This window comes from Oncorhynchus kisutch, linkage group LG1 (assembly GCF_002021735.2).
Source record: "Oncorhynchus kisutch isolate 150728-3 linkage group LG1, Okis_V2, whole genome shotgun sequence".
Taxonomy (NCBI): Eukaryota; Metazoa; Chordata; class Actinopteri; order Salmoniformes; family Salmonidae; genus Oncorhynchus; species Oncorhynchus kisutch.
This window is the reverse complement of record NC_034174.2, coordinates 17,088,428-17,114,288: the sequence shown is the minus strand read 5'-3', so window position 1 is coordinate 17,114,288 and position 25,861 is coordinate 17,088,428. Positions and strand designations below refer to the sequence as shown.

The 25,861-nt window shown below is 42.8% G+C and overlaps 2 protein-coding genes across 3 annotated transcripts; one reads left to right on the top strand and one right to left on the bottom strand.

Moving 5' to 3' along the window:
* Positions 1-932: 932 nt before the first annotated feature.
* Positions 933-9,466, bottom strand: LOC109898368 (uncharacterized). The gene is made up of 4 exons (XM_020493328.2): positions 9,338-9,466; positions 9,072-9,208; positions 6,583-6,736; positions 933-2,927 (listed from the first exon to the last, which is right to left on the bottom strand). The coding sequence occupies exons 3-4, from the start codon at positions 6,656-6,658 to the stop codon at positions 2,044-2,046; spliced, it is 960 nt and encodes a 319-aa protein (XP_020348917.1). The 5' UTR covers positions 6,659-6,736; positions 9,072-9,208; positions 9,338-9,466; the 3' UTR covers positions 933-2,043.
* LOC109898353 (zinc finger protein 362) lies at positions 9,205-24,303 on the top strand. 2 transcript variants are annotated; one of them, XM_020493308.2, is made up of 10 exons: positions 9,205-9,468; positions 10,747-10,918; positions 15,109-15,172; positions 15,718-15,970; positions 16,346-16,471; positions 19,627-19,936; positions 20,056-20,280; positions 20,922-21,000; positions 22,582-22,740; positions 22,963-24,303. In XM_020493308.2, exons 3-10 carry the CDS (start codon positions 15,110-15,112, stop codon positions 23,077-23,079), a joined length of 1,332 nt encoding a protein of 443 aa, XP_020348897.1. In that variant the 5' UTR covers positions 9,205-9,468; positions 10,747-10,918; position 15,109; the 3' UTR covers positions 23,080-24,303. The 2 variants fall into 2 exon arrangements, with proteins under 2 accessions (XP_020348897.1, XP_031644182.1); XM_031788322.1 differs by lacking the exon at positions 16,346-16,471.
* Positions 24,304-25,861: the final 1,558 nt, after the last annotated feature.

The following is a 25,861-nucleotide window of genomic DNA, read 5'->3' as shown; positions in this document are numbered from 1 at the left end:
TCCGTAGCATTTTCATCGACAGTTACACTCCTGTAATGAATCTAACTTCACATCAGGGGAAGTTGTTCATTTAAACTGAAAAATCTTTTCCCATGGGGAGATCCTCGTTATGAAACCCTCACAATATAGGTTACGTGGCTCAGGTGGTAGTGTTGTGTGTCACTGTCCCCTACTAAGGAATGGGGAACGAATGGTAAAGTTGGGCTGTTCTCTCACAGGCACCATAACTGTAGTGACTCGGAGCTGGAGAGAGCGCCTTCACTCAAAATCTAATTATGCCACAGACATTATTAGTAGACCAGATAGTGTTGGCCAGAGTTTAGATCAGGGAGTACATGAATACAAGTAAACACAGTGACCTTGAGAAAGATGGAACTCTGCTCACAATGATAATATTTTGTTGAGCGTAATCAGCATGCTCTCATAGTTTGAACAAAGGCACAGTGAACAGAAGCTAATTATTCAGATGATTATTGGAATAAACGTAGCCTCTGAAGGGCATTTTCAGTCGTTTTACAGCAGCAATGGTTGTGTGAGATGTTTTCCGTGGGAGTGATTCTACCTTAGAGGGGAACATTTGAGAAGGCAGTGTATTGAGAATGAACTACCCAGAGAAGTATATGTCAATAACATCCCTAATAGCAGTGTTGTGCATTTCCACATTAACTTAGAAGTTGGCATACTGTCAAATGAATGCTGCATTGCCCACCTGTAATACCTTACTTCATTCTGTGAACTTCATTGTCCATATAAGCTTTTTGATTTGACATTCATTTCAATACGTCATTTATGACACAGTATTGATATTCTGTTCGGCTAGTGTAGAAATGAAAAGAATCACTGAATTCTTGAGTCAAACTGCCCTGTGTTAACACTCTGTTCTTCACAGTATGTCAGAGCCACACACACTCACAAGTACATATACAGTATAATAGTTATATATTTATGTATTATATTACACACACAGTAGCAGTCAAAAGTTTGGACACGCCTACTCATTCAAGGGTTTTTCTTTATTTGTACTATTTTCTACATTGTAGATTCTTCAAAGTAGCCACCCTTTGCCTTGATGACAGCTTTGCACGCTCTTGGCATTCTCTCAACCAGCTTCACCTGGAATGCATTTCAATTAACAGGTGTGCCTTGTTAAAAGTTCATTTGTGGAATTGTTTAATGTGTTTGTGCCAATCAGTTGTGTTGTGACAAGGTAGGGTTGGTATACAGAAGATAGCTCTATTTGGTAAAAGACCAAGTCCATATTATGGCAAGAACAGCTCAAATAAGCAAAGAGAAACCACAGTTCATCATTACTTTAAGACATGAAGGTCAGTCGATCCAAAACTATGAAATCATGTGTGGAATACTCTGTGTATATTCAGTCAGTGTATATAATATTGAGTTGCACCCCCCTTTGCCATTCCCAAGCCACACCTCATTATCTAACACCATCCAGGTTTATTGTCCAGTACACTGACTTTATGCCGATGTTACGTTGACTGAGAGACCCCTCTGTTTAGCTTCTTTGGGTGCAGCCAGTTCAATCGAGGACAGGCTAACTGAATGAACAACAAAGACCAAGTGCAATATGAAAATGTGTTAAAATTGTTTTGGGGATAGTCTCGCCAGATGATATGATGGCAGGTGGCCATCCCTGTGTGTGTGTGTGTGTGTGGGGAGGGGGGGGGGGCATCGAGACCCTCCTGCTGGGAGAAAATTGTTTGAAAATAGCTACCAACTATCCCATAGAGAAGAAACAATATGATATATTATGCTTAGTGGATGAAGATAAAGTGAGCAAGCCTTTCAGACCTCCTTAATGATTGAATTTACATTATCAACTACATTAAGATCTTCAAACTCCACTGCAGCATTGTCTCTGTGTGCCTGATTAGTAGGATGTTCACAGGTTTAGAGGTAACACACAGACAGTGAGCAGACACATTAACCCTGTCATTATATTCACCCCCAGGCAGGGAAATCGCCCGAGCCCATGCTGGCTCCTGTCTGTGTGTTCCTCCACAATACCAGTGAGAGGTATGTCTCCTAGTCCTTTTTCTCTTTGTGTCCCTCTAGTCTGTCTGCTGACAAAAACTCCAGGGATAAGAGGACATGGTGACCCAGTGACAGCTGCATGTTGTTCCCAGAACATGGGCTGTGAACGGAGCATCTGGACCATGTTATCTCTGTGTCAACAAACCGTGGGGCTGACGCCACTGACATCACAGGTTTCATAGCCTTGCGTGGTGCAGGGAGTGTTTGAACGGGCAGTTGAATGTCAGTACCATGTTCCTCCTTGTGTGTCTGTGTGGTTGTGGGTGTGTGTGGGTCCGTCTCTGTGTGGGCCAGGTGTCTTCTGAGAAAGCCCCAGCCCACCGTCAGCACCAGCAGGAGAGCCAAGGTCACAGTGGCCAGGCCCCAGCTGGGCTCACCCAGAGCAAGCAGGACGGTGTTGGGGAGGCTAGGGAGACACAGAGTGAGGGAGCTGGTCCTCTCCAGGCAGACCTCCACCCACAGCACCTCCAGTCTCCAGCCCTGACCCCCACAGATGCCACAGACAGCCCACACCAGCAGACAGCAGAAGAAGCCAATGATGTGGGACAGACAACTTCCCTGGTCCTGGTCCTCTCTCCCTCCTCTCTGGGTGTCTGTGTCCCTGCTCTGCCAGTTCTCTACCTCCAGTGTCACACCGCCATGAGGTGCAGGATTTTTACTCTGTTTGTCAACGTCTCCGTCCACTGCTCCGCCACCACAGACTTGGGGCCACTGCAACCTCATGGCCGTCTCCACAGCAACCAGAGGTGTGGTCATCAGCAGCACTGCCCAGTAGATGTAGCTGAGGAAGAGCAGGAAGCGCAGGGCGATGACATCAGTGGACATGGAAAATTGAGGTAGCCAGGGCTCTGTAAACCAGAGTACAACCAGGAAGGCTGAGGGACAACAAAGATCAGTCAATCAAATGGAGAAATGTGGAGGATGGGACTGGCAGCATTAGGACACTGAAATAGCCTATAGATATTTTACATTTAAGTAATTTAGCAGACACTCTCATCCAGAGCAACTTACAGTAGTGAGTGCATACATTTTCGTACTGATCCCCTGTGGGAATTGAATCCACAACCCTGACGTTGCAAGTACCATGCTCTACCAACTGAGTCACACATGACACTATAGGAGTGTAATGGGGAAATGTAAGATCACAAAAGTTCATATTTAGTTTAGAGTGATTAACAGAATGTTTAGCATGTTAATATATTTGCCCTTTCTGTAATACATAACTTCCAGTGTTTGTGACACTCAAGGTGCTGGTTGATGGCCACTAGACTTCATCCTGAAGCTTATGGATTATTCTCATATCTGTTGATAGTAGTTGATACCAGACTGGATGTACAAGAACAGAGGGCACTGATTATTCACTGTTGTATTGTATTGATGACATCCTGTGAACACTGTGTGATTCTGTAACAACTGACAAGGTCACTCACTACCTTTTGTTTTGACTTCCTACAAAGGGCCTGTTTCCAATGGCATTTTCTCTGCTTCTGTGCTGGGTACGCAGGGTGCTTCTGTGCTGAGTACGCAGGGTGCTTCTGTGCTGGGTACGCAGGGTGCTTCTGTGCTGGGTACGCAGGGTGCTTCTGTGCTGAGTACGCAGGGTGCTTCTGTGCTGAGTACGCAGGGTGCTTCTGTGCTGAGTACGCAGGGTGCTTCTGTGCTGAGTACGCAGGGTGCTTCTGTGCTGGGTACACAGGGTGCTTCCTGTCTCAGCCTCCAGTAGTTTATGTGTCGGGGGGCTAGGGTCAGTTTGTTATATCTGGAGTACCTCTCCTGTCCTATTCGGTGTCCTGTGTGAATCTAAGTGTGCGTTCTCTAATTCTCTCTTTCTCTCTTTCTCTCTCGGAGGACCTGAGCCCTAGGACCATGCCCCAGGACTACCTAACATGACTCCTTGCTGTCCCCAGTCCACCTGGCCGTGCTGCTGCTCCAGTTTCAACTGACCTGAGCCCTAGGACCATGCCCCAGGACTACCTGACATGATGACTCCTTGCTGTCCCCAGTCCACCTGACCGTGCTGCTGCTCCAGTTTCAACTGTTCTGCTTTATTATTATTCGACCATGCTGGTCATTTATGAACATTTGAACATCTTGGCCATGTTCTGTTATAATCTCCACCCGGCACAGCCAGAAGAGGACTGGCCACCCCACATAGCCTGGTTCCTCTCTAGGTTTCTTCCTAGGTTTTGGCCTTTCTAGGGAGTTTTTCCTAGCCACCGTGCTTCTACACCTGCATTGCTTGCTGTTTGGGGTTTTAGGCTGGGTTTCTGTACAGCACTTTGAGATATAAGCTGATGTACGAAGGGCTATATAAATAAATTTGATTTGATTTGACTTCTGTGCTGAGTACGCAGGGTGCTTCTGTGCTGAGTACGCAGGGTGCTTCTGTGCTGGGTACGCAGGGTGCTTCTGTGCTGGGTACGCAGGGTGCTTCTGTGCTGGGTACGCAGGGTGCTTCTGTGCTGAGTACGCAGGGTGCTTCTGTGCTGGGTACGCAGGGTGCTTCTGTGCTGGGTACGCAGGGTGCTTCTGTGCTGGGTACGCAGGGTGCTTCTGTGCTGAGTACGCAGGGTGCTTCTGTGCTGGGTACGCAGGGTGCTTCTGTGCTGGGTACGCAGGGTGCTTCTGTGCTGGGTACGTAGGGTGCTTCTGTGCTGGGTACGCAGGGTGCTTCTCTGCTAGGTACGCAGGGTACTTCTGTGCTGGGTACGCAGGGTGCTTCTGTGCTGGGTACGTAGGGTGCTTCTGTGCTGGGTACGCAGGGTGCTTCTCTGCTAGGTACGCAGGGTACTTCTGTGCTGGGTACGCAGGGTGCTTCTGTGCTGGGTACGCAGGGTGCTTCTGTTCCCTGTTGCAACTTGTAATATACCGGCATGGTGCCATTTAGCCTGTCTAAGTAACAGAGGTTTTCATCTTAAATCAGCCATAAATCCCCTTGACAGGGAGAATTGAAGCTTGTTGTGTGCAACAGATGTGGGGAAATTGAATGCAAGCTTCACAAAAAAAAAAGTATTATTAAAATATTTCTAGCCTGTCTATGTAACGGATGTGAAACGGCTAGCTTAGTTAGCGGTGGTGCGCGCTAAATAGCGTTTCAATCGGTGACGTCACTTGCTCTGAGACCTTGAAGTAGTGGTTCCCCTTGCTCTGCAAGGGCCGCGGCTTTTGTGGAGCGATGGGTCACGATGCTTCGAGAGTGACTGTTGTTGATGTGTGCCGAGGGTCCCTGGTTCGCGCCCGGGTATGGGCGAGGGGACAGTCTGAAGTTATACTGTTACATTGATGCTGTTGACCCGGATCACTGGTTGCTGCGGAAAAGGAGGAGGTCAAAAGGGGGGGTGAGTGTAACGGATGTGAAACGGCTAGCTTAGTTAGCGGTGGTGCGCGCTAAATAGCGTTTCAATCGGTGACGTCACTTGCTCTGAGACCTTGAAGTAGTGGTTCCCCTTGCTCTGCAAGGGCCGTGGCTTTTTTGGAGCGATGGGTAATGATGCTTCATGGGTGACTGTTCTTGATGTGTGCAGAGAGTCCCTGGTTCGCGCCCGGGTATGGGCGAGGGGACAGTCTAAAGTTACACTGTTACATCTATCTATGGATAACAGGATTGACGTGTTATGCTCAACCCACGCAGTTTTCCACCAGAAAATGGCCAAAAAGAAAAGAACCAGCTCACCTGCTTTAACACTATCTGATCAATGTTTCTTTAAAAACTATATTTTTAAAAGGAACAACTTCACCATTTTAAAACAAGAGTTGACGTTCGAATGAGGGACATAAATGTATCAGTTCTCACATCCAGGCTGCATCACAACCGGCCGTGATTGGGAGTCCCATAGGGCAGCGCACATTTGGCAAAGCGTCGTCTGGGTTTGGCCGGTGTAGGCTGTCATTGTAAATAAGAATCTGTTCTTAACTGACTTGCCTAGTTAAATAAAGGTTTAAAAAAATAAATATCTTTATAAATTACTTCGTAAAAGCAATAACATAACTAGGGCTTTACAATGATAGTGAAAACTATTTTGGGGTTAAGTGGGTTAAAACCTTTCTAGAAGTCAGAAACACATGAGGGGCATGTCAAAATGATGATTCTAGAAAGTATTTGTTAATATTTAATATTACGCTAACCAGGTCGCCAGGTGCACAGTGTTTCCTCCGACACATTGGTGCGGCTGGCTTCCGGGTTGGATGCGTGCTGTGTTAAGAAGCAGTGCGGCTTGGTTGGGTTGTGTTTCGGAGGACGCATGGCTTTCGACCTTCGCCTCTCCCGAGCACGTACGGGAGTTGTAGCGATGAGACAAGATAGTAACTACTAACAATTGGATACCATGGAGATAAGGCGTATAATTAAAAATGAAAATAAATATCAAAGGGACACAAAATGTACTCTATTCATGGAACGACCTATTGATTATTGATTGACACAAAGTCTGCTCTCCTTTTTGTTCAACTGGAAATTCCTATTGCAAGGAGTAACAGGTAGTTGTAGCTCTGATGTACACAGCAAAAATAGGGTTAGAGATGGACACTTACTTGTGACTACGAGGTCTGTGAAGAGCAGCAGGCAGTTGCAGCAGAAGCTGACTGCGCTGAGAGAAGCAGTGACCATGGGAAGGAAGAGAAGACTGCAGGCCAGTTTACACACACACACACACCACAGCTGCTCCCTCTAACACATCATCCATGACTAAAACAAAACAACACAGACAGAGGACTATATTAAAAACCATTATTGGATTATGAATGGATTATTACTCCTTGGAACATACTGTTGAAGTCGGAAGTTTACATACACCTTAGCCAAATACGTTTAAACTCAGTTTTTCACAATTCCTGACATTTAATCCTAGTAAAAATTCCCTGTTTTAGGTCAGTTAGGATCACCACTTTATTTTAAGAATGTGAAATGTCAGAATAATAGTTGAGAGAATTATTTATTTAAACTTTTATTTCTTTCATCACATTTTCTGTGGGTCAGAAGTTTACATACACTTGGGTCAAATGTTTTGGGTAGCCTTCCACAAGCTTCTGTCATGAGGTTGGCCTTGGGATAGGTTTATGACAGTCATAAATACCTCTTTCCCCCTTTTTCCACTACACGACACTTCCCACAATAAGTTGGGGGAAATTTTGGCCCATTCCTCCTGAGAGCTGATGTAACCGAGTCAGGTTTGTAGGCCTTGCTCCCACACTCTTTTTCAGTTCTGCCCACAAATGTTCTATGGGATTGAGGTCAGGGCTTTGTGATGGCCACTCCAATACCTTGACTATGTTGTCCTTAAAGCCATTTTGCCACAACTTTGGAAGTATGCTTGGGGTCATTGTCCATTTGGAAGAACCATTTGCGACCAAGCTTTAACTTCCTGACTGATTGCAGCTGTTTTTATCTCAATATTAAATCATATCTGGGTAACAATTTAGTACTTAAGTTAGTTTTCCATTAAAATGGTCAAAAATAAACCTTTTTTTTTAGCAAAAAACTATTTCTCAAGCAAGAATTTAGCTAGGTGCAATTTTTCCTCAAAATTGTTATAACTGGGCAAATTTTGAGGTCTGCTGAGCGCAAACTTGAACATTGTGAACATTTAACTTACAGTTTTAACAGTGGCCATGTAGGGTACTGTGGCTATTTGATCATAATGTAGTAGGCCTACCAGAGTGGCCTACCATCAAAAACAATGGAGAAAATACATCCCATAACATTTTAATATGGACATACAGAGGCTGTTCTATTATTCAGCCTACAGTAGCAACCAATGTGTGGTGTTCAATGTATGCCTCCTGTACATTCCATGAGACTTTTGAGAGAGAGAAAAAACATGCAGGGCTTGACATTAACCTGTTTATCCCCTTGACTGAAAATGTGACTGAAAATGTTGTGTTGTTTGATGCAAGAAACCATTCCATTTGCTACGTTCCAGCCATTATTATGAGCCGTCCTCCCCTCAGCAGCCTCCACTGGGCAATGCAATAGAATCATACTCCAATGCGTTCTTACTTCAACAAAAATCTCTTGAATAGTTTGTTTTGTTTCGGTATGTTGCTTGCTACGTTACTGCAGGCACAGTCGTCTGAGCAATGCGATTGGCCATCGGTAACATTATAGTGCACTTGATTTGCTCTGTGGGCTCGCCGGGAAGGCATTTTTATACCTTCAGACACATTAAACGGTTCAAAATGGCAACAGTTCGTCTACCCGGCGTGCAGCGCAGCTGAAACGGGTGCACCTACCGCAAACAGCCCTAAACGAATACAAAGAAATAGGAACACAATGCTTTATCGTTGGGTTTTTTACAGAAATGTTTGGCGATCGACTAGGAATGCCTTCGAGATCACCAGTGGATCGCGATCGACCGGTTGGTGACCACTGCTCTAGAAAGAATGAATGAAGAATGAATGAAGTTCAATCTCGAGCTTCTCTCTGTGGGCTAGTATTTCTGCGCCGCAGTCCCGGGGAGGCTGCACGGTAGTTTCGAGGGGAGGGTAGAGGAAAACTGAAAACGAGCTTTTATTGGCATAGGTTTGGAACTTTCTTTGTTATTGGTCTATTAAAACTGATACTGCCTGGTGATGCAACCAGGCAAGCCAAAACTCAACCCATGCAAAACCTGCTGATTACAACGAGTAACTATCAGAAAATAATACTAATCCATTGTTTCACACTTTTACAGTGTTACATTGTGTTACATCAGCTGTTGTTCTACAATATGATACAAAACACAGGAAATTTGAATTTTGACTGCACTGGGCCCTTAAACGAACTCAAGGCCCATCATGTGAAATACTGTAGCAGATATGCTGTATTATGCTAGCAATACTTTTAAGATAGTAATATATCTAAATTATGTTTATCATTATATCTCTTTGTGTACATATTGGACAATGGCCTTCTCAGCCACGTTACTGTTTTTAGTCACTGAAATGTCAATAGAGAGAAATTAGATCAGTGTATGATTTTTGGGGTATTTTGTTAGCCTTTCAACTTTTGAGAAACATAACAAACTTAAAGCATTATCACCCACCATGCAAATGTCATGAGAACTCTTGCACACAAACTGGCACTCCTCTCTCATGTCTGACTTGTTGGAGTTATGCTTCACTGCCAGTTTCTGTCTTCATGCAAACTAACACTCAAGCCTCCACCGCCCTCCTGTAAATCCTGATAACAACAGAACAGATGTAATTTACAGCCCACGGCATTGCATAGAGGTGGTTGGACAATGAGACCATTCCAATCAAGGAGTGAGTTTATGTTAAATAGTTGTGAAGTTGGAGTTTAGCATCTTACCTGTGCACACAACAGCCTCCAGCAGCACAGCATGTCGGTGTGAGCCAAACAGCTCTCATCCTTCCTGTATACCTCCCCTCACCCCTCCCCCCGTGGGATGTTTTCAGGCACTCTCTCCTCATCTGGCCTGGGTAAGTTTGGGGGCATGTGTGCATTTTAGATAGAGGGTGTGGCAATGTTTGCACAGACAACAGGGAAACCAGTTTGACTTTTGTAATGCGGGGGTCTTTATTTCTGTGTATCTGTGTGTGTGTTCATGTGTCTCTGCATCTGTTTGTCTAGTGTCAACTGGCACCATGGGTGTCCTTTATAGATGGATGTGTTCTGTTGGGAAATGACAGCTTGTTGTTGGGCAACATTGCCATTGACAGTAGGCTACTGTCTGTATCAGAAGTTCATCACTCAGATAAGAGTATCTAATAGTGCAGTGCTGCCATCTCTTACTGAAGCATGCACAGAGGATTCAAGTTACCCTACATGTCTGTAGCCCCCATTGTTAGTTGGAAAATATAGTTTTAAGAGTTAGTCTACCATATCTTGTGCTTGACCAGCTTTAGGGAGTGTAAGTAATGGAAAATGGCCAAATGTATGTTTGACCAGCTTTAGGGAGTTTAAGTAATGGAAAATGGTTAAATGTATGTTTGACCAGCTTTAGGGAGTTTATGGAATGGAAAATGGCTAAATGTATGTTTGACCAGCTTTAGGGAGTTTATGGAATGGAAAATGGCTAAATGTATGTTTGACCAGAAAAAGTGATTACAGCACAGAAACTAATAGTAATATCATGGTATAATACTTATATTATATATATATTTAGGCCTGTTCAACAGTTTAAAAATACATTACCATGGTATAATTATTACTGTTTCAGGGTAAAACACCAAATAGGCTACTCTGTGCTATAGGGGTTACATGAACAGTATAACAGAGACCCCCATTTTCAACCCTTATCCGAAAAATCCTTTACATTTGAGAAGTAGCCTATTGATGAGAGATAAAAAAAATAATAAAAAAAAAACACTACGTGAGCGTCAAGCAATGAGGATGTTTGCTACCTGAAACCTCCAATGACTGATTTGGTTTTCCAGTTACAAAGACCAATACGATATGCGAACCTGTGCCTTCAAAGAGAGGGGCCTGTACAATTTACAATGTATACATCTGCGAGAATTCAGGGCATAGTGGGCATTGTTTGTTGAGAATTGTTTAATTGTATCCATTAAATGCAGCTTCTTTCTTTCCACTCCTGATCACATACTGTAAATCTGTGCCTTGAAATTATGGTACAGACAGTCCTGCCACACCAAAGGCTTGTCAATTATGTCACTACAATTACGCATAATCTGCTGAACCACGTTTATATCGCGCAAGTATTCAAAATTAACATATCTATATTTGTACTTTTGTAGGCCTATTTCTGAAAATCTACTTAAAACGGACCGCTTCAGTGAAAGCAATTCCTAGCTTGCAGCACCCAGAAGTGAACAGATGGCGACCCGGAAGGTCTGAAGTAACTCCGACTGAAGACAAGCAAAAATAACCTTTTATCAAATATAATAAAATCTACAATCGAGGTGTCAGGTTTGTATACATTTGTTTCCCGATTATATTCTGCGTGGCATTCTAAAAACGTTCGGCTGCCTCAATGCTATTTTAAAAGCAGTTATTGCTACCATTTCAGTCGTCAAAAAGTTACAAAAATAAATAATACTAGTGTTTTACCAATCCATTTTTGAATATGGCAACATTCTAGTTCTATTATGAATGTAGCAAAAATAATTCGCCAGATGAAATGCAGTTATGCTTGCTACTTCGGGAATAAATTGTGGATTTGGATAGGGAACAGTTACCGTAACGCATTGCATTTTGCAATGCATGCTTTGTTGTGGGAAGTGTCTTATTTTTTTTATTCCTCGAGCCGGGCTATTCAAACCTGTACATCTAAGTAAACAATCATTCGAACACTTAATACAAATAAACGGATGACAAATTTGCATGCATCGAGTCTCGTTTTTAATTGTGGGATCTGTAAATGTGGGATCTGCAGAATATGGCGTCCCGACCTTACAAAAATAAGACAGGCTGCCATTTTTGTTTTCCTTTTGTCTGAAATGTTTTAATAAAACTGTCTGAGAATGTGGGAGAGGCATTGGAGCGAGGCACAAGCTAGGGGGATTGGAGTTGCTCTGCAGTCAAAATGCACCTTATTGGATGTTTTTATGTGTTTGCATTTTAGGTTCTAAAGGTCTTTTTTTAATCTGGAAATAAACGCTGATTTACCGATAGAATAAAGGACCAGTTAAGTAACTTTTGTTTTAGTCTACGAGTCTGGACCATCCTCAAAGTGATGTGTCATCCCTTGTTATATCCTAATAATAGATCACTTTGTTTTGAGAAAATAATTTATAGAGCAAATAATAGCTTATATTATATTACTGCAAATGTGATGTTTGGCTAATGTTACACGATTTATTTACTAATTTGCCGCTAATTGTCAGAAGATTGATAGCCTGCAGCCTATTCTTTTTGATGTCCTTAAAAACACGACCAGCCCTATACGTTTATATAGGCAACAGTGGTCGAATAGTTTTCTTAGTACATCTGACTGTCTTGACAGCAATAGACAAAATGCTGAGTGCGAAACAGGAGTATTTGTGGTTTTACTGCGTCACACAACGATACATTCAGATTGATTTCATCAGTGTTGCGGGTTTATTATAGACACGTTTATTTCAGACGGCGGTTCTCAATCTCACCAGATGTTTTCAGCATGCATCCATTTCTGCTATGATTCAAATAGCTTATAAACTGATCCACCGTGGCTATTTCACTAATGCAAAATATTGTAATATTTCAATTGAAGACATTGCTTCCTCAATACAATTGAAATGTTTCAACATTGCATACTGGAAAAAGGTTTTTTGAACAACGGCGTGTATGATTAGTTATGAGACTTCTAACAAAAGAAAAAGTAATATTGCTCTATTTGAATGGCAAATGAAGCACTACGTATACATAATATAAATCAAGTGATATTTGCATGTGAAAAGGTCATGGGATACATTTGCTCCATTGTTAAACATTTTGTTGTTCCACACTTTAATGATAGGCATATCTTCAAGTGGCTCAGACAATAACAGGAGTGAAGTGTGTTTAATATCCCAACATTGATCCTGGGTTCCCACAGTATGGGGGTCTGTTGGATTTTACTCCAGCTGAAACATAGTACATCAGATTGGCAACCTACCATCTGAAAAACACTCGTAATCACCTATTTTCTCTGCAGGTTTAGTTACCTGGAATAGTTAAGATAATCAATTGGATGAAATCTTACTGTCTTGCTAATGCCAATTGGTTTGAACTTTAGATTGCATGCACAGTAGGTCCAAAGGACATTCTAGGGACTGACTACTTTTTATAGAACTTGCATCTGGATTAGATCCAGGGCTCAGTTCTGCACCATGTCCCTGTTATCCCTGAAATAACCTCAGAAAGTCAGTTTAGTGTCCAATGATGTGATCAACCATCATACTGTACATAAGAGGAACTGATCTAGACAAAATCAAGTTCCAAAACATGTTGGTAATACCATGATAACAGTACACAGTCTTCAAGGGGTAGCCATGGCAAAGACATCTTTTTTTTCCCAGTCTGATCAGATAGTTGAATATAGCTGTTATGCCTGTTGTAGGCTGGATGTCCATTGAGTCAATGGTTTACAAAAGAATGGCTGAGAAGAATCCCCATACAGTCACCATCAGGCAGGATGCCCTACACTTTGTGTATTTTAAATGGACAAAGGTCTCTCTACTTTAATATAGTTTGACACTACTCTCTGTTGCCGGAGAAGATGGCTGGTTGTCATCACCAACGTCAAACATGGCATATCAAAGACTGAGCTGTCATATGGTGGAGATAATCAACTCAAGTTTATATTCAGCTGAAGCCCAGGAGACTCAGAGTAACTCCAGGAAGTGAAACGGACACCCGTCGGCATCATTAGGGAAATATTTTCTTGGTTTAGGTTCATACGCTTGGACATATTTTTTTTTGTTTCTTTTGGCTCATGCAAATGGACTGTGCTACGCTGCTAAGTCAGACATCAGAATGGTGGTCTGTGCCAAATCACGCAATATGTCATGAAAAAATTATAAGGCTTGAAAAACTAAGCAATGGAAAGAAAGACCCCCACAGATCTCAGACAGCTATGAGTGAGCAGCAGGCTCTACCATGGGACAAAGAGAAGCAATGCTCTTTCCCCCAAATACTTCCAAATTGGACCTTTGCATTTAGAGATATTGGAATGAAAGTCAATGACATACACTCTAAATGGAACATCAGGAAGCGGGGATGAGGGATATTTTGTCCCCTGTGAAAATATCAACATTCTCATAGACACTGTAGGCTACCGAAAGACCATATCTTTTTCAAACGCCTCAACTATTTATGCAATTCTATCTTCAATCACAAGATGTTATAGGAAACTGCCAAAATGCCTCTGTATAGTTTTTGGACTAGCTCATAAGACTGTATGAAAAACATATTATGCAACCTGTCTGACTCCATCTAGACTCGGGCCTCCCATCACATATGCTGGCTTTCATAAAGCAAACCCATTTCTTTGGCTGACCTGTCATCATTTGAGATATAATTTATGTCCTGTTCATGATGTATTTGGAGGAGAGAGACAAAGTGCTCATCCTGTTTCCCATGAGACTAGCTGATGACCCCATGGTTTGGTTGACATAGAGGAGGATGGGCAGTAGTTCAGCTCTGAGCTGCTTACTGTCTCTGTATTTTTATAAAAATGTCTGCTTTCTCAGATAGCAGCTTTCAAGTGTTCATTAACAAGCTATAGCCTATCATGTTATGTGATTGTGTTTTCTTCGGGGAGATGTCCATCATTCAGTGTGGTGGTTCAAGACCCTGCTGACGAGCTGACAGAGGGAGAATAAAGGCCTCCTGGGTAATTCCTAGGAGACGATCCCTGTGACTCACAAGCTTTCTCTTCTTTGAATAATTTCTTGCTGAATTGAATCCTCTGCAAATTTTCAGCTGTCTGTGGGCAACTTTAGTAAGTTGTGACTCAGAACAGTGTGAGGAGGAAGTTTTATACTTAGCTACAGTGCATGTGGAAACAAACTTTTGTCATGGATATGGTGAAGGAAGAGAATGGGAGGAAGTTAGAAAGTAATTCCATTTACTTTGAAATCGGGAGGCTAGAATACAACACATTTACAAACATAAGCTCAGTATTTGGCATGTGGATAAATGGCAAGTATTAACTATATAAATCTATTGGAACTTATGAACTCATAAATGCTGAAAACATTTGCGTTAATTGTATGATGCAGAATAAACTGTTGTTGTAGAGCGGCAGGCTAGCGGGAGGTAGCTTAGCGGCAGGTAGCCTAGCGGCAGGCTAGCGGCTGGTATCCTAACTGCAAGCTAGTGGCAGGTAGTCTAGTGACAGGAAGCTTCGCGGCAGGTATCCTAGCGGCAGGCTAGTGGCAGGTAGCTTAGCGGCAGGTATCCTAGCGGCAGGCTAGTGGCAGGTAGTCTAGTGACAGGAAGCTTAGCGGCAGGTAGCCTAGCTGTTAGAGCGTTGGGCCAATAACCGAAAGGTCGCTGGTTTGAATACCCAAGCCGAAAAAGTGAAAAATCTGTTGGTGCCCTTGAGCAAGGCACTTTGCCCTAATTTTTCACTGCACAATAAAAACATTTCATTTTTTGTGCAGAATATAATTTTTTATTTGGTTTGTTTTTCATAGAATGGCTGAACCTCGTTTTAATAATCCCTACTTCTGGCCTCCACCCCCCACCATGCCTGGGCAGGTGAGTACTAACTGTAGACTTTACCCTCTAACATTCAACAACAGGATTGTTAGTGTACAAGAGGAGGAAGAAGAAGATGACAGTGGGCTGTATATTGGGAAGATTTTTATGATTTATTATTCTAGGCAGTGTAACATTGAGATCCATGAGCAATGAGAGGTATTTTGCCTGCTTGATTGTCATGTACATTTCCATGTAAAGTACACACTATTTTTACAGATCACCTGAAGAGAGGACATAAATTATTGTAAATGTTCTTAGGTTACATTGTTCAAGTTATTTCCCTTTGAGTCCATTGGAGGGAGCCAAAGCAACACAATTGTAAGCACACTCAAAGATGTTAGAGGAACTGAACCGAAAAATCAACTTCTCTGGTTGTGAACGGCCTATGTGGCCGTAGCAGTCATAAACATCAATTATAGTCCCAAAATTGACTGACAAGCATAAGTAGGATAACTTTGGTCACAGTCAGTATTTTCCAAAATGAGAATGTCTGAGATTTAACTGACTGTTCTCTTGTCTCTGTGTTGTCTACCTGCTATCAGATGGATAATATTGTGTTGATCAACAAGATCAAGGAACAGCTGATGGCTGAGAAGATCAGACCACCCCACCTGCCGCCTTCCACAGTTCCCTCCCCTCAGCAACGACTGGGGAATCCTACACAGACAGGAGGTGGGCAGCAAGTCCAGATGTCAGTTCAGAAACTGCAGCAGATGCAACAAGGTCTCCATGTCCACAGCTCGTCCCAGCCAGACATTGCCCTGCACACCCGGACGGCCTCCAGCTCAGTCGCAGGTACGCTAACCGCACCCACCTCACCAGGCCAGACTCCATTGTCATTGACCACCATTGACCACCACCCCTCACTCAGTTAGTGATGTGCAAGAAATTCACCCATTCTCAGAGGTGGTTCACATCAGAATGCATCTCTACTCAATGTCATGCGATCACTCTCCCTCACATCTTCCTCAGTCTCATCAAATGATTGGCACACATCCCATCACTTTTTGTAAATTGTATCTTGTAATTACTGTAATACTTATATATATTTTATCCTTGATGGATGGATAGATAATGAAAATTGTCATTGAGTCTTATGAGCCAAGGCTTTATATTTCCTGTAAAAGCATTTCTGGTAAATTATGTGCATTTTCTGCACATCTCTAACAGGACGTATTCTTGGTGATGTAAATTTGAATCTGGACGATAAGACGGCTATAAAAGCAAGAGGATTGTGGGAAGACTGGCATTTGCGTCAAATCATTGACCAACCCCCTAGAACGAATCACCTATCAGGTAATGACATTGTTTTGACATTTGTGCCTCCTGGCACCTACACGGAAAGAGAGGCTGACTTCCACAGCCTTTTCCCAGAATCCTGTACTATTGGCCTGTAGACTAATCCAGGCTTCTCAAAATGACTTTTGGCTTACCGGTGTGATTTCACATCTACTTCAGCCAAGGAGTAGGCACAAAGAGTATTCCTATGTTGAGCGACTAACTAAAAGGGAACATGTCAAGAAATAATTTTCTCTGAAAATGTCTGCGTAATTAAAAAGGTATGTGGACACCTGCTGGTCAAACGTTCTAGAATCATGGGCATTAATATGGAGTTGGTCCCCCTTTGCTGCTATAAAACAGCCTCCACTCCTCTGGGAAGGCTTTCCAAATTATGTTGGAACATTTCTGCGGGGACTTGTTTCCATTTAGCCAAAAGAGCATTAGTGAGGTTGGGCACTGATGTTAGGCGATTAGGCTTGGCTCGCAGTCAGTGTTCCAATTCATCCCAAAGGTGTTCGATGGGGTTGAGGTCAGGGCTCTGTGCAGGCCAGTCAGTTTCTTCCACACCTGATCTCGACAAACCATTCCTGTATGTGTAACGGATGTGAAATAGCTAGCTAGTTAGCGGTGGTGCGCGCTAAATAGCATTTCGATCGGTGACGTCACTTGCTCTGAGACCTTGAAGTAGTGTTTCCCCTTGCACTGCAAGGGCCGTGGCTTTTGTGGCGCGATGGGTAACGATGCTTCGTGGATGACTGTTGTTGATGTGTGCAGAGGGTCCCTGGTTCGCGCCCGGGTATGGGCGAGGGGACGGTCTAAAGTTATACTGTTACATATGGACCGCACTTTGTGCACGGGGGAATTGTCATGCTGAAACGAGAAAGAGCCTTCCCCAAACTGTTGCCACAAAGTTGGAAGCACAGAATCATCTAGTATGTCATTGTTTTTTATTTATTTCACCTTTATTTAACCAGGACGGCCAGTTGAGAACAAGTTCTCATTTACAACTGCAACCTGGCCAGGATAAAGCAAAGCAGTGCAACAAAAAACAACACACAGTTACACATGGAATAAACAAAAGTACAGTCTATAACACAATATAAAAATCTACATACAGTGTGTGCAAATGGAGTAAGGAGGTAAGGCAATAAATAGGCCATAGTAGTGAAGTCATTTCAATTTAGCAAATTAACACTGGAGTGGAGTGATAGATGTGCAAGTAGAAATACTGGTGTGTAAAAAAACTATATGGGGATGAGGTAGGTAGATTGGATGGGCTATTTACAGATGGGCTGTGTACAGTTGCAGCGATCGGTAAGCTGCTCAGATAGCTGATGCTTAAAGTTAGTGAGGGAGAGATGAGACTCCAACTTCAGCGATTTTTGCAATTCGTTCCAGCCATTGGCAGCAGAGAACTGGAAGGAAAGGCAGCCAAAGTGGGTGTTGGCTTTGGAGATGACCAGTGAGATATACCTACTGGAGCGTGTGCTACGGGTGGGTGTTGCTATGGTGACCAGTGAGCTGAGATAAGGCGGAGCTTTACCTCGCAAAGACTTATAGATGACCTGGAGCCAGTGGGTTTGGCGAGAGCATACAGGTCGCAGTGGTGGCTGATATGGAGCTTTGGTGACAAAATGGATGGCACTGTGATAGACTGCATCCAGTTTGCTGGGTAGAGTGTTGGAGGCTATTTTGTAAATGACATCGCCAAAGTCGAGGATTGGTAGGATAGTCAGTTTTACGAGGCTGTTTGGCAGCTTTGTTGTGAAATAGGAAGCCGATTCTATAGGAAGCCGATTCTAGATTTAATTTTGGATTGGAGATGCTTAATATGAGTTTGGAAGGAGAGTTTACAGTTTAGACATACACTTAGAATATGTGGACAACTACAAATACCTAAGTCAGAACCGTCCAGAGTAGTGATTCTAGTCGTGCAGGCGGGTGAGGGCAGCATTTAAGAGCAGTTGGAGGCCACGGAAGGAGTGTTGCATGGCATTGAAGCTCGTTTGGAGGTTTGTTAACAGTGTCCAACAGGCCCTCCGATTTGACACACTGAACTCTATCTGAGAAGTAGTTGGTGAACCAGGCGAGGCATTCTTTTGAGAAACCAAGGCTGTTGAGTCTGCCGATAAGAATGCAGTGATTGACAGAGCCAAAAGCCTTGGCCAGGTCGATGAAGACGGCTGCACAGTACTGTCTTTTATCGATGGCGGTTATGATATCGTTTAGTACCTTGAGCGTGGCTGAGGTGCACCCTTGACCAGCTCGGAAACCGGATTGCACAGCGGAGAAGGTACGGTGGGATTCGAAATGGTCTGTGATCTGTTTGTTAACTTGGCCATTATATAGTGTCGCGTTGTTTTCCCTTCACTGGAACTAAGGGGCCTAGCTCAAACCATGAAAACAGCCCCAGACCATTATTGCTCCTCCACCAAACTTTACAGTTGGCACTTTGCATTGGGGCAGGTAGCGTTCTCCTGGTATCCACCAAACCCAGATTCGTCCATCTGACTGCCAGATGGTGAAGCGTGATTCATCACTCCAGAGAATGCATTTTCACTGCTCAAGAGTCCAATGGCGGCGAGCTTTACACCACTCCAGCCGACACTTGGCATTGAGCATTGTTGATCTTAGGTTTGTGTGCGGCTGCTCTGCCATGGAAACCCATTACATGAACCTCCCAGGCAGTTTGGAACTCGGTAGTGAGTGTTGGAACCGAGGACAGACAATTGTTACGCGATACTCGCTTCAGCACTCGGCAGTTCCCTTCTGTGAGCTTGTGTAGCTTACCACTTCGCGGCTGAGCTGTTGTTAGACGTTTCCACTTCACAATAACAGCACTTACAGTTGACAGAGGCAGCTCTAGCAGGGCAGAAGTTTGACGAACTGACTTGTTGGAAAGGTGGCATCCTATGACGGTGCCCCATTGAAAGTCACTGAGCTCTTCAGTAAGGCCAACATACTGCCAATGTTTGTCCATGGAGATAGCATGGCTGTGTGCTCGATTTTTATACACCGGTCAGCAACTGGTGTGGCTGAAATAGCCGAATATACTAATTTGAAGGGGTGTCCACATACTTTTGTGTATATATAGTGTATATATATTCAGTCTTGCATTACAGTTCTGTTAAATCTTGTTTGTAAGTCAATTTCACCTCTTGACTTGCCAGGTCTGGCACTTTCCTCTCGAACTGGCAACCATAACACCTCCATCACTCTGACCACACCCACCTCCAACAGCCAGAGCCGGCTAGGCGGTGCCCTCTCGCCTCATCATGTCCTCTCCAGCTTGGCCAGTGGCCCTGGGATGGAGCAAATCAAAAGTAACGGGGGCCTTGCTGGACTGCTGGGGCGAGGGCGTAAGAAGATAAAAGCCGAGAACAGTGGTGGCCCTCTGTTGGTGGTGCCTTACCCGATCCTCGCTTCAGGCAACGACCAATCCTGCCACACCATCATCCCCAAAGAGGGCAAATGCTACAGGCATGAGCACACATTACACATTACACATTACACATAGACTGCTACATGTTGATTTCACTCCAAATGTCTTACTATCATATTGATTGCTTACGGTGTGTTTCGTGTGTGTGTTTGCACAGGTGTAAATTGTGCCCACTGACCTTCTTCTCCAAGTCAGACATGCAGATGCACTCCAAGTCCCACACAGAGGTCAAGCCGCACAAGTGTCCCTACTGCTCCAAATCTTTCACCAACGCATCCTACCTGGCCCAGCACCTCCGCATTCACCTGGGCGTCAAACCTTATCACTGCTCTTACTGCGAGAAATGCTTCCGCCAGCTCTCCCACTTGCAGCAGCACACAAGGTCAAATCTTATTTGATCACAAGTTTGATAGTGTTTTCATGTACCCTATAAAGATCTTTATAGGTGCTCTACCAAGAACACCAAAAAGGAAAATAAGTCGTATAGTGTGGTGATGATGTATCTTTCCCAGAATCCTAACGCTTGAAGGGATAGATTCTATCTACCTGACACCTGCAGTTGTTTTGGCGGTGTCGGAACTGTGTTAGAGCTGTCATGCACTGAGTCGCATGAAGATAAATCCTATGCAGTGTTGATTATAAGATGGCACAGGAATGTGAGTTGTAATCTACACCTCTAAGGCTGATAGAAACCATTATTTTCTTTAATGATTTTCAATTGGAACGTCATTATTTCTATATTGCCTACACTTTCTAATTCAGAACATTTTGACTGCTCCAACACAGTTACACCTCCGACACGCCACATCATCAGCTACGGACGGTTAATGGCTTGATCTGATTGAATCTAGGCCTACGTTTATTTACCCTAGTGTTATTTGCCTTTATAGATTATATCAAAAAGGAAGTGAAGTATCTTATAGAGAGAGAGAAAATAAAATATCCGGCCTGCTGCCCTATGTCGACATGTGTGCCGGATGCTGCAGCCTCGTTTACTATATATACACACTATATCTTTTACAGAATTCACACTGGGGATCGGCCCTATAAATGTGCCCATCCAGGTTGTGAAAAAGCCTTCACCCAGCTCTCCAATCTGCAGGTATTTTCAGTTAAACTCATGCTCAGGTTCTACTTTTGAAGCATTGATGCTGGGTTTTTTTCTTTACCACTGTGGTTGGCATAAAATGTCTCCTAAAGTGTCACAATTGGTTTTACAGTAGAGGAACACATAACATATCAAATCCACAGTCAAAGACAATGCTATTCATTCCTCATATTTCACACACATGCTATTATTTCTGAAATTATTGCCAACTTTTGTAAATAATTGTATTTTTACTGTAGTATGTTTTAGATTTTGAACATTACATATTCAGCATGATTTTCCTCCATTTGGGTCAGATAATGGCCTGGTTTGAGGTGTTTCCCCACCCTGAATGTCTAGACAAATACAGTACCAGTCAAAAGTTTAGAGACCTACTCATTCCAGGGTTTTTCTTTATTTTTCTATTTTATACATTGTAGAATAATAGTGAAGACATCAAAACTATGAAATAACACAAATGGAATCATGTAGTAACCAAAAAAGTGTTAAACAAATCCAAATCTATTTTATATTTATCATGGCTCAGGTTAAGACCCAGATGCAGACACAAGAGGCAGATAGTTCTAGTCTCAGAACTTATTATAAACTCAGCAAACAAAGAAGCATCCCTTTTTCAGGACCCTGTCTTTCAAAGATAATTCGTAAAAATCCAAATAACTTCACAGATCTTCATTGTAAAGGGTTTAAACACTGTTTCCCATGTTTGTTCAATGAACAGTTGAATCTTATGTTCATACAAATATTTACACATGTTAAGTTTGCTGAAAATAAACACAGTTGACAGTGAGAGGATGTTTATTTTTTTGCTGAGTTTAGTTCAAGGGGCAGGCAAAAGGTTAGTCGAGGCAGGCAAAGGGTCGTAATCCAAATCAGAGTCAGGCAGGTACAGGACGGCGGGCAAGATCAGGGTCAGGACAGGCAGAAAGGTCAGAACTGGGAAGACTAAGAAAAACTGTTGACAAGATGAATTGTCAACAGAAAAAACTGAAAATGCAGGTATAAATACACAGGTGATAATCAGGGGAGATGCGAGACATCTGGTGCGGCGTGGAGACAAGCACAAAGACAGGTGATACAGATCAGTGTGTGACAATATTTGAGATAGCCATTCTTTGCCTTGATGACAGCTTTGCACATTCTTGGCATTCTCTCAACCAGCTTCGTGAGGTAGTCACATGGAATGCATTTCAATGAACAGGTATGCCTTATTAAAAGTACATTTGTGGAATTATTTCCTTAATGCGTTTGAGCCAATCAGTTGTGTTGTGACAAGGTAGGGGTGGTATGCAGAATATAGCCGTATTTGGTAAAAGACCCAAGTCCATATTATGGCACTTTGAAGAAGCTAAAATCTAAAATATATTTTGATTTGTTCAACACTTTTTTGGTTACTACATGATTGCATGTGTTATTCCATAGTTTTGATGTCTTCACTATTATTCTGCAGTGTAAAAATTTGTAAAAAAATAAAGAAAAACCCTTGAATGAGTCGCTGTGTCCAAACTTTTGACTGGTACTGTAGGTCTGTGAATAATTGTATTAGGTAATCTGTGTCCGTCTCTTTCCCTGCCCCAGTCTCACCAGAGACAGCACAACAAAGACAAGCCCTACAAGTGTCCAAACTGCTACCGTGCCTACTCGGACTCAGCCTCATTGCAGATTCACTTGTCTGTGCATGCCATCAAAAACGCCAAGGCCTACTGCTGCAGCATGTGTGGCAGAGCCTACACCTCAGTGAGTAGGCTATAGTGCAGCATGAGCTGATGTTTTCACAGGATGTGAGAAACCATGCAACGCTGTTTGCAATTGACTGTTCTTTGTTTCCTCATTCTCAGGCAATAAGAGTGAGCCAATGTTGTCAGATCATCACTCAACAATGTCGCTTTAGTGAAGCATGTATACCTCTTTGTCTACTGAGCCTCGGTGTTGACTGAACCCTTCTTTGTTTGTCTTCAGGAGACCTACCTTATGAAGCACATGTCTAAACACACGGTGGTGGAGCACCTGGTGAGCCATCACTCTCCACAGAGGACAGGGTCTCCTAATATCCCCATACGGATATCCCTCATCTGAGCAATTCACCTTGACACCCTACCCCTGACCCTCATGGAGGAACCCCCTGTAAGGTCACCCCTCCACTTTAGCGTAATCAATCCTAGATATGGGCTTTTATTTGTTTGTTTTCCCCTATGCGGGTTCCAAAAATGTGCCAGACTGTATTTGTACCTTTTCAAAAGATGCCAGACTCTTTTTATTTATTTTTTGTGGTTGGGGAATGTTTGGGACATCCAAAAATGATTTTACAGCACTTTCAGGCCTCATGGTAGAGTAAAAACCTTTTTGGCCTATGCTAAGACAATAAAAAGCATTGCTCCAGGCAGCTAAAAACATTCACCCTAGGTGTTATAAAGCATTAAATGACCACTTTTTTATATTGTTATTCTCCCTTTACTCTTTGCAAAAGTATATTTGCATTGGGAACTTTTGTCTTCCTTTTAGTTAGGCCAAGAAGATGAATAGCTAAATCATTTATTCAAGCATTTTTTGTACCAATCCTAATGTCAATGTTTGCATCATTTTGTTACTTAAAAAGAAAATGTTCTCAAGTAAGCTTTATCACATTTAAGTATGTCTTTTAGACAACAATGCACACAAAACACTTTCCAATTGGAGGGTCAATACCTATGTGTTATTGTTGTAGTTTTCATCTTGTTATTGTCCATGGTATTTAAAAGGAAACTGTTCAAGGCTATCCTGAAGAGCACTAAAATATATATTTTGAATCTGATGCTGATATTTGTAGAAACTTCAATGTTTTGGTTTGCTGAATTGATAAGCACTGCCATGTATTGAAGAAATGAAATGGTCCATTATGGAACTGACATACAGTGCATTCGGAAATGATTCAGACCCCTTCCCCTTTTCTACATTTTGTTACGTTACAGCCTTTTCTAAAATGGATTAAATAAAATCTACACGCAATACCCCATAATGACAAAGCGGAAAAAGGCTTTTAGAAATTTTAGCAACTGTATTACAAATAAAAATTATTCAGACTCTCTGCTATGAGATTCGAAATTGAGCTCGGGTGCATCCTGTTTCTATTGATCATCCTTGATGTTTCTACAACTTGATTGGAGTACACCTGTGGTAAATTCAATTGATTGGACAATTTATATATACAACCTTTATATAAGGTGCCACAGTTGACAGTGCATGTCAAAGCAAAAACCAAGCCATGAGGTTGAAGGAATTGTCCGTAGAGCGCTGAGACAGGATTGTGTTGAGGCACAGATCTGGGAAAGAGTACCAAAAAATGTCTGCAGCATTGAAGGTCCAAGAACACAGTGGCCTCCATCATTGTTAAATGTAAGGAGTTTGGAACCACCAAGACTCTTCCTAGAGCTGGCTGCTGGCCAAACTGAGCAATCGGAGGACAAGGGACTTGATCAGGGAGGTGACCAAGAACCCGATGGTTACTGACAGAGCTCCAGAGTTCCTCTGTGGAGATGGGAGAACCTTCCAGAAGGACAACCATCTCTGCAGCACTCCACCAATCAGGCCTTTATGGTAGAGTTGCCAGACAGAAGCCACTCTTCAGTAAAAGGCACATGACAGCCCGCTAAGAGTTAGAATCAGACCATGAGAAACAAGATTCTCTGTTCTAGTTAAATCTTGGTTTCATTATTTGGCATGAATGCCAAGTGTCACGTCTGGAGGAAACCTGGCAACATCCCTACAGTGAAGCATGGTGGTGGCAGCATCATGCTGTGGGAATGTTTTTCCGTGGCATGGATTGGGAGACTAGTCAGGATCAAGGGAAAGATGAACGGAACAAAGTACAGAGAGATCCTTGATGAAAACCTGCTCCAGAGTGCTCAGGACCTCAGACTGGGGCGAAGGTTCACCTTCCAACAGGACAACGACCCTAAGCACACATTCAAGACAACGCAGGACTGGCTTCAGGACAAGTCTGTGAATGTCCTTCAGTGCCCGGACTTGAACCCGATTGATATTTGGAGAGACCTGATAATAGCTGTGCAGTGATGCTTCCATCCAACCTGACAGAGCTTGAGAGGCTCTGCAGAGAAGAATGGTAGAAACTCCCCAAGTACAGGTTTGCCAAGCTTGCAGCGTCATACACAGGAAGACATGAGGCTGTAATCACTGCCAAAGGTGCTTCAACAAAGTACTGGGTAAAGAGACTTGAGTTCTTATGTAAATGTCATATTTCAGTTTTTACTTTTGTACATTTGCACACATTTCTAAACGTTTTACTTTGTCAATATGTGGTATTGTGTGTAGACTGATGGAAAAAAACTATTTCATCAATTTTAGAACAAGGCTGAAATGTAACAAAATATGGGGGGGAAATCAAGGGCTCTAAATACTTTCCGAATGCTCTGAACATATTTGTTGGTTCAAGCCATTCCAGTAACTGAGAGACTTTTAACAATATTTTAAATGAAGCAGACAAACTCATTTTAAAAATGGAAATTTACGAAATATCTTCTATCACACATTCCATTATATGCAACATTTCAACGTGACTTGCCGAAAGAACCGCTTCACCATTTGGAATGCTGTGGTAAAGTACATGCATGAGCTCTTCCTGTGTGCTACATAGATTTGTTTACTTACATTGATGAGGGAAGGGGTATCCTCATAGTTCCTTCTATTTTACCTATGAAGTAGAGATGAAAAGGCCAAATCCAAGAATGCACAGGTTTGCAACCAAATAATTGTAAACGGTTTGAATTAGAATATATTGTCCCTGTCTGCCAGTGATGCATATGGTGTGCTATCTGGTTGAACATGGCAGAGAAATAGCAAGGCACATTACAAAATGTGATAC

Bases quoted from the DNA above. Each gene is read 5' to 3' on its own strand.
- LOC109898368 (XM_020493328.2), bottom strand. From the start codon at position 6,658: ATGGTCACTGCTTCTCTCAGCGCAGTCAGCTTCTGCTGCAACTGCCTG. The intron at 2,928-6,582 runs GTAAGTGTCCAT...GTTGTCCCTCAG, and splicing joins CACAGACCTCGTAGTCACAA to CCTTCCTGGTTGTACTCTGG.
- LOC109898353 (XM_020493308.2), top strand. From the start codon at position 15,110: ATGGCTGAACCTCGTTTTAATAATCCCTACTTCTGGCCTCCACCCCCC. The intron at 15,173-15,717 runs GTGAGTACTAAC...ACCTGCTATCAG, and splicing joins CCCCCACCATGCCTGGGCAG to ATGGATAATATTGTGTTGAT. The intron at 22,741-22,962 runs GTGAGTAGGCTA...GTTTGTCTTCAG, and splicing joins GTGGCAGAGCCTACACCTCA to GAGACCTACCTTATGAAGCA.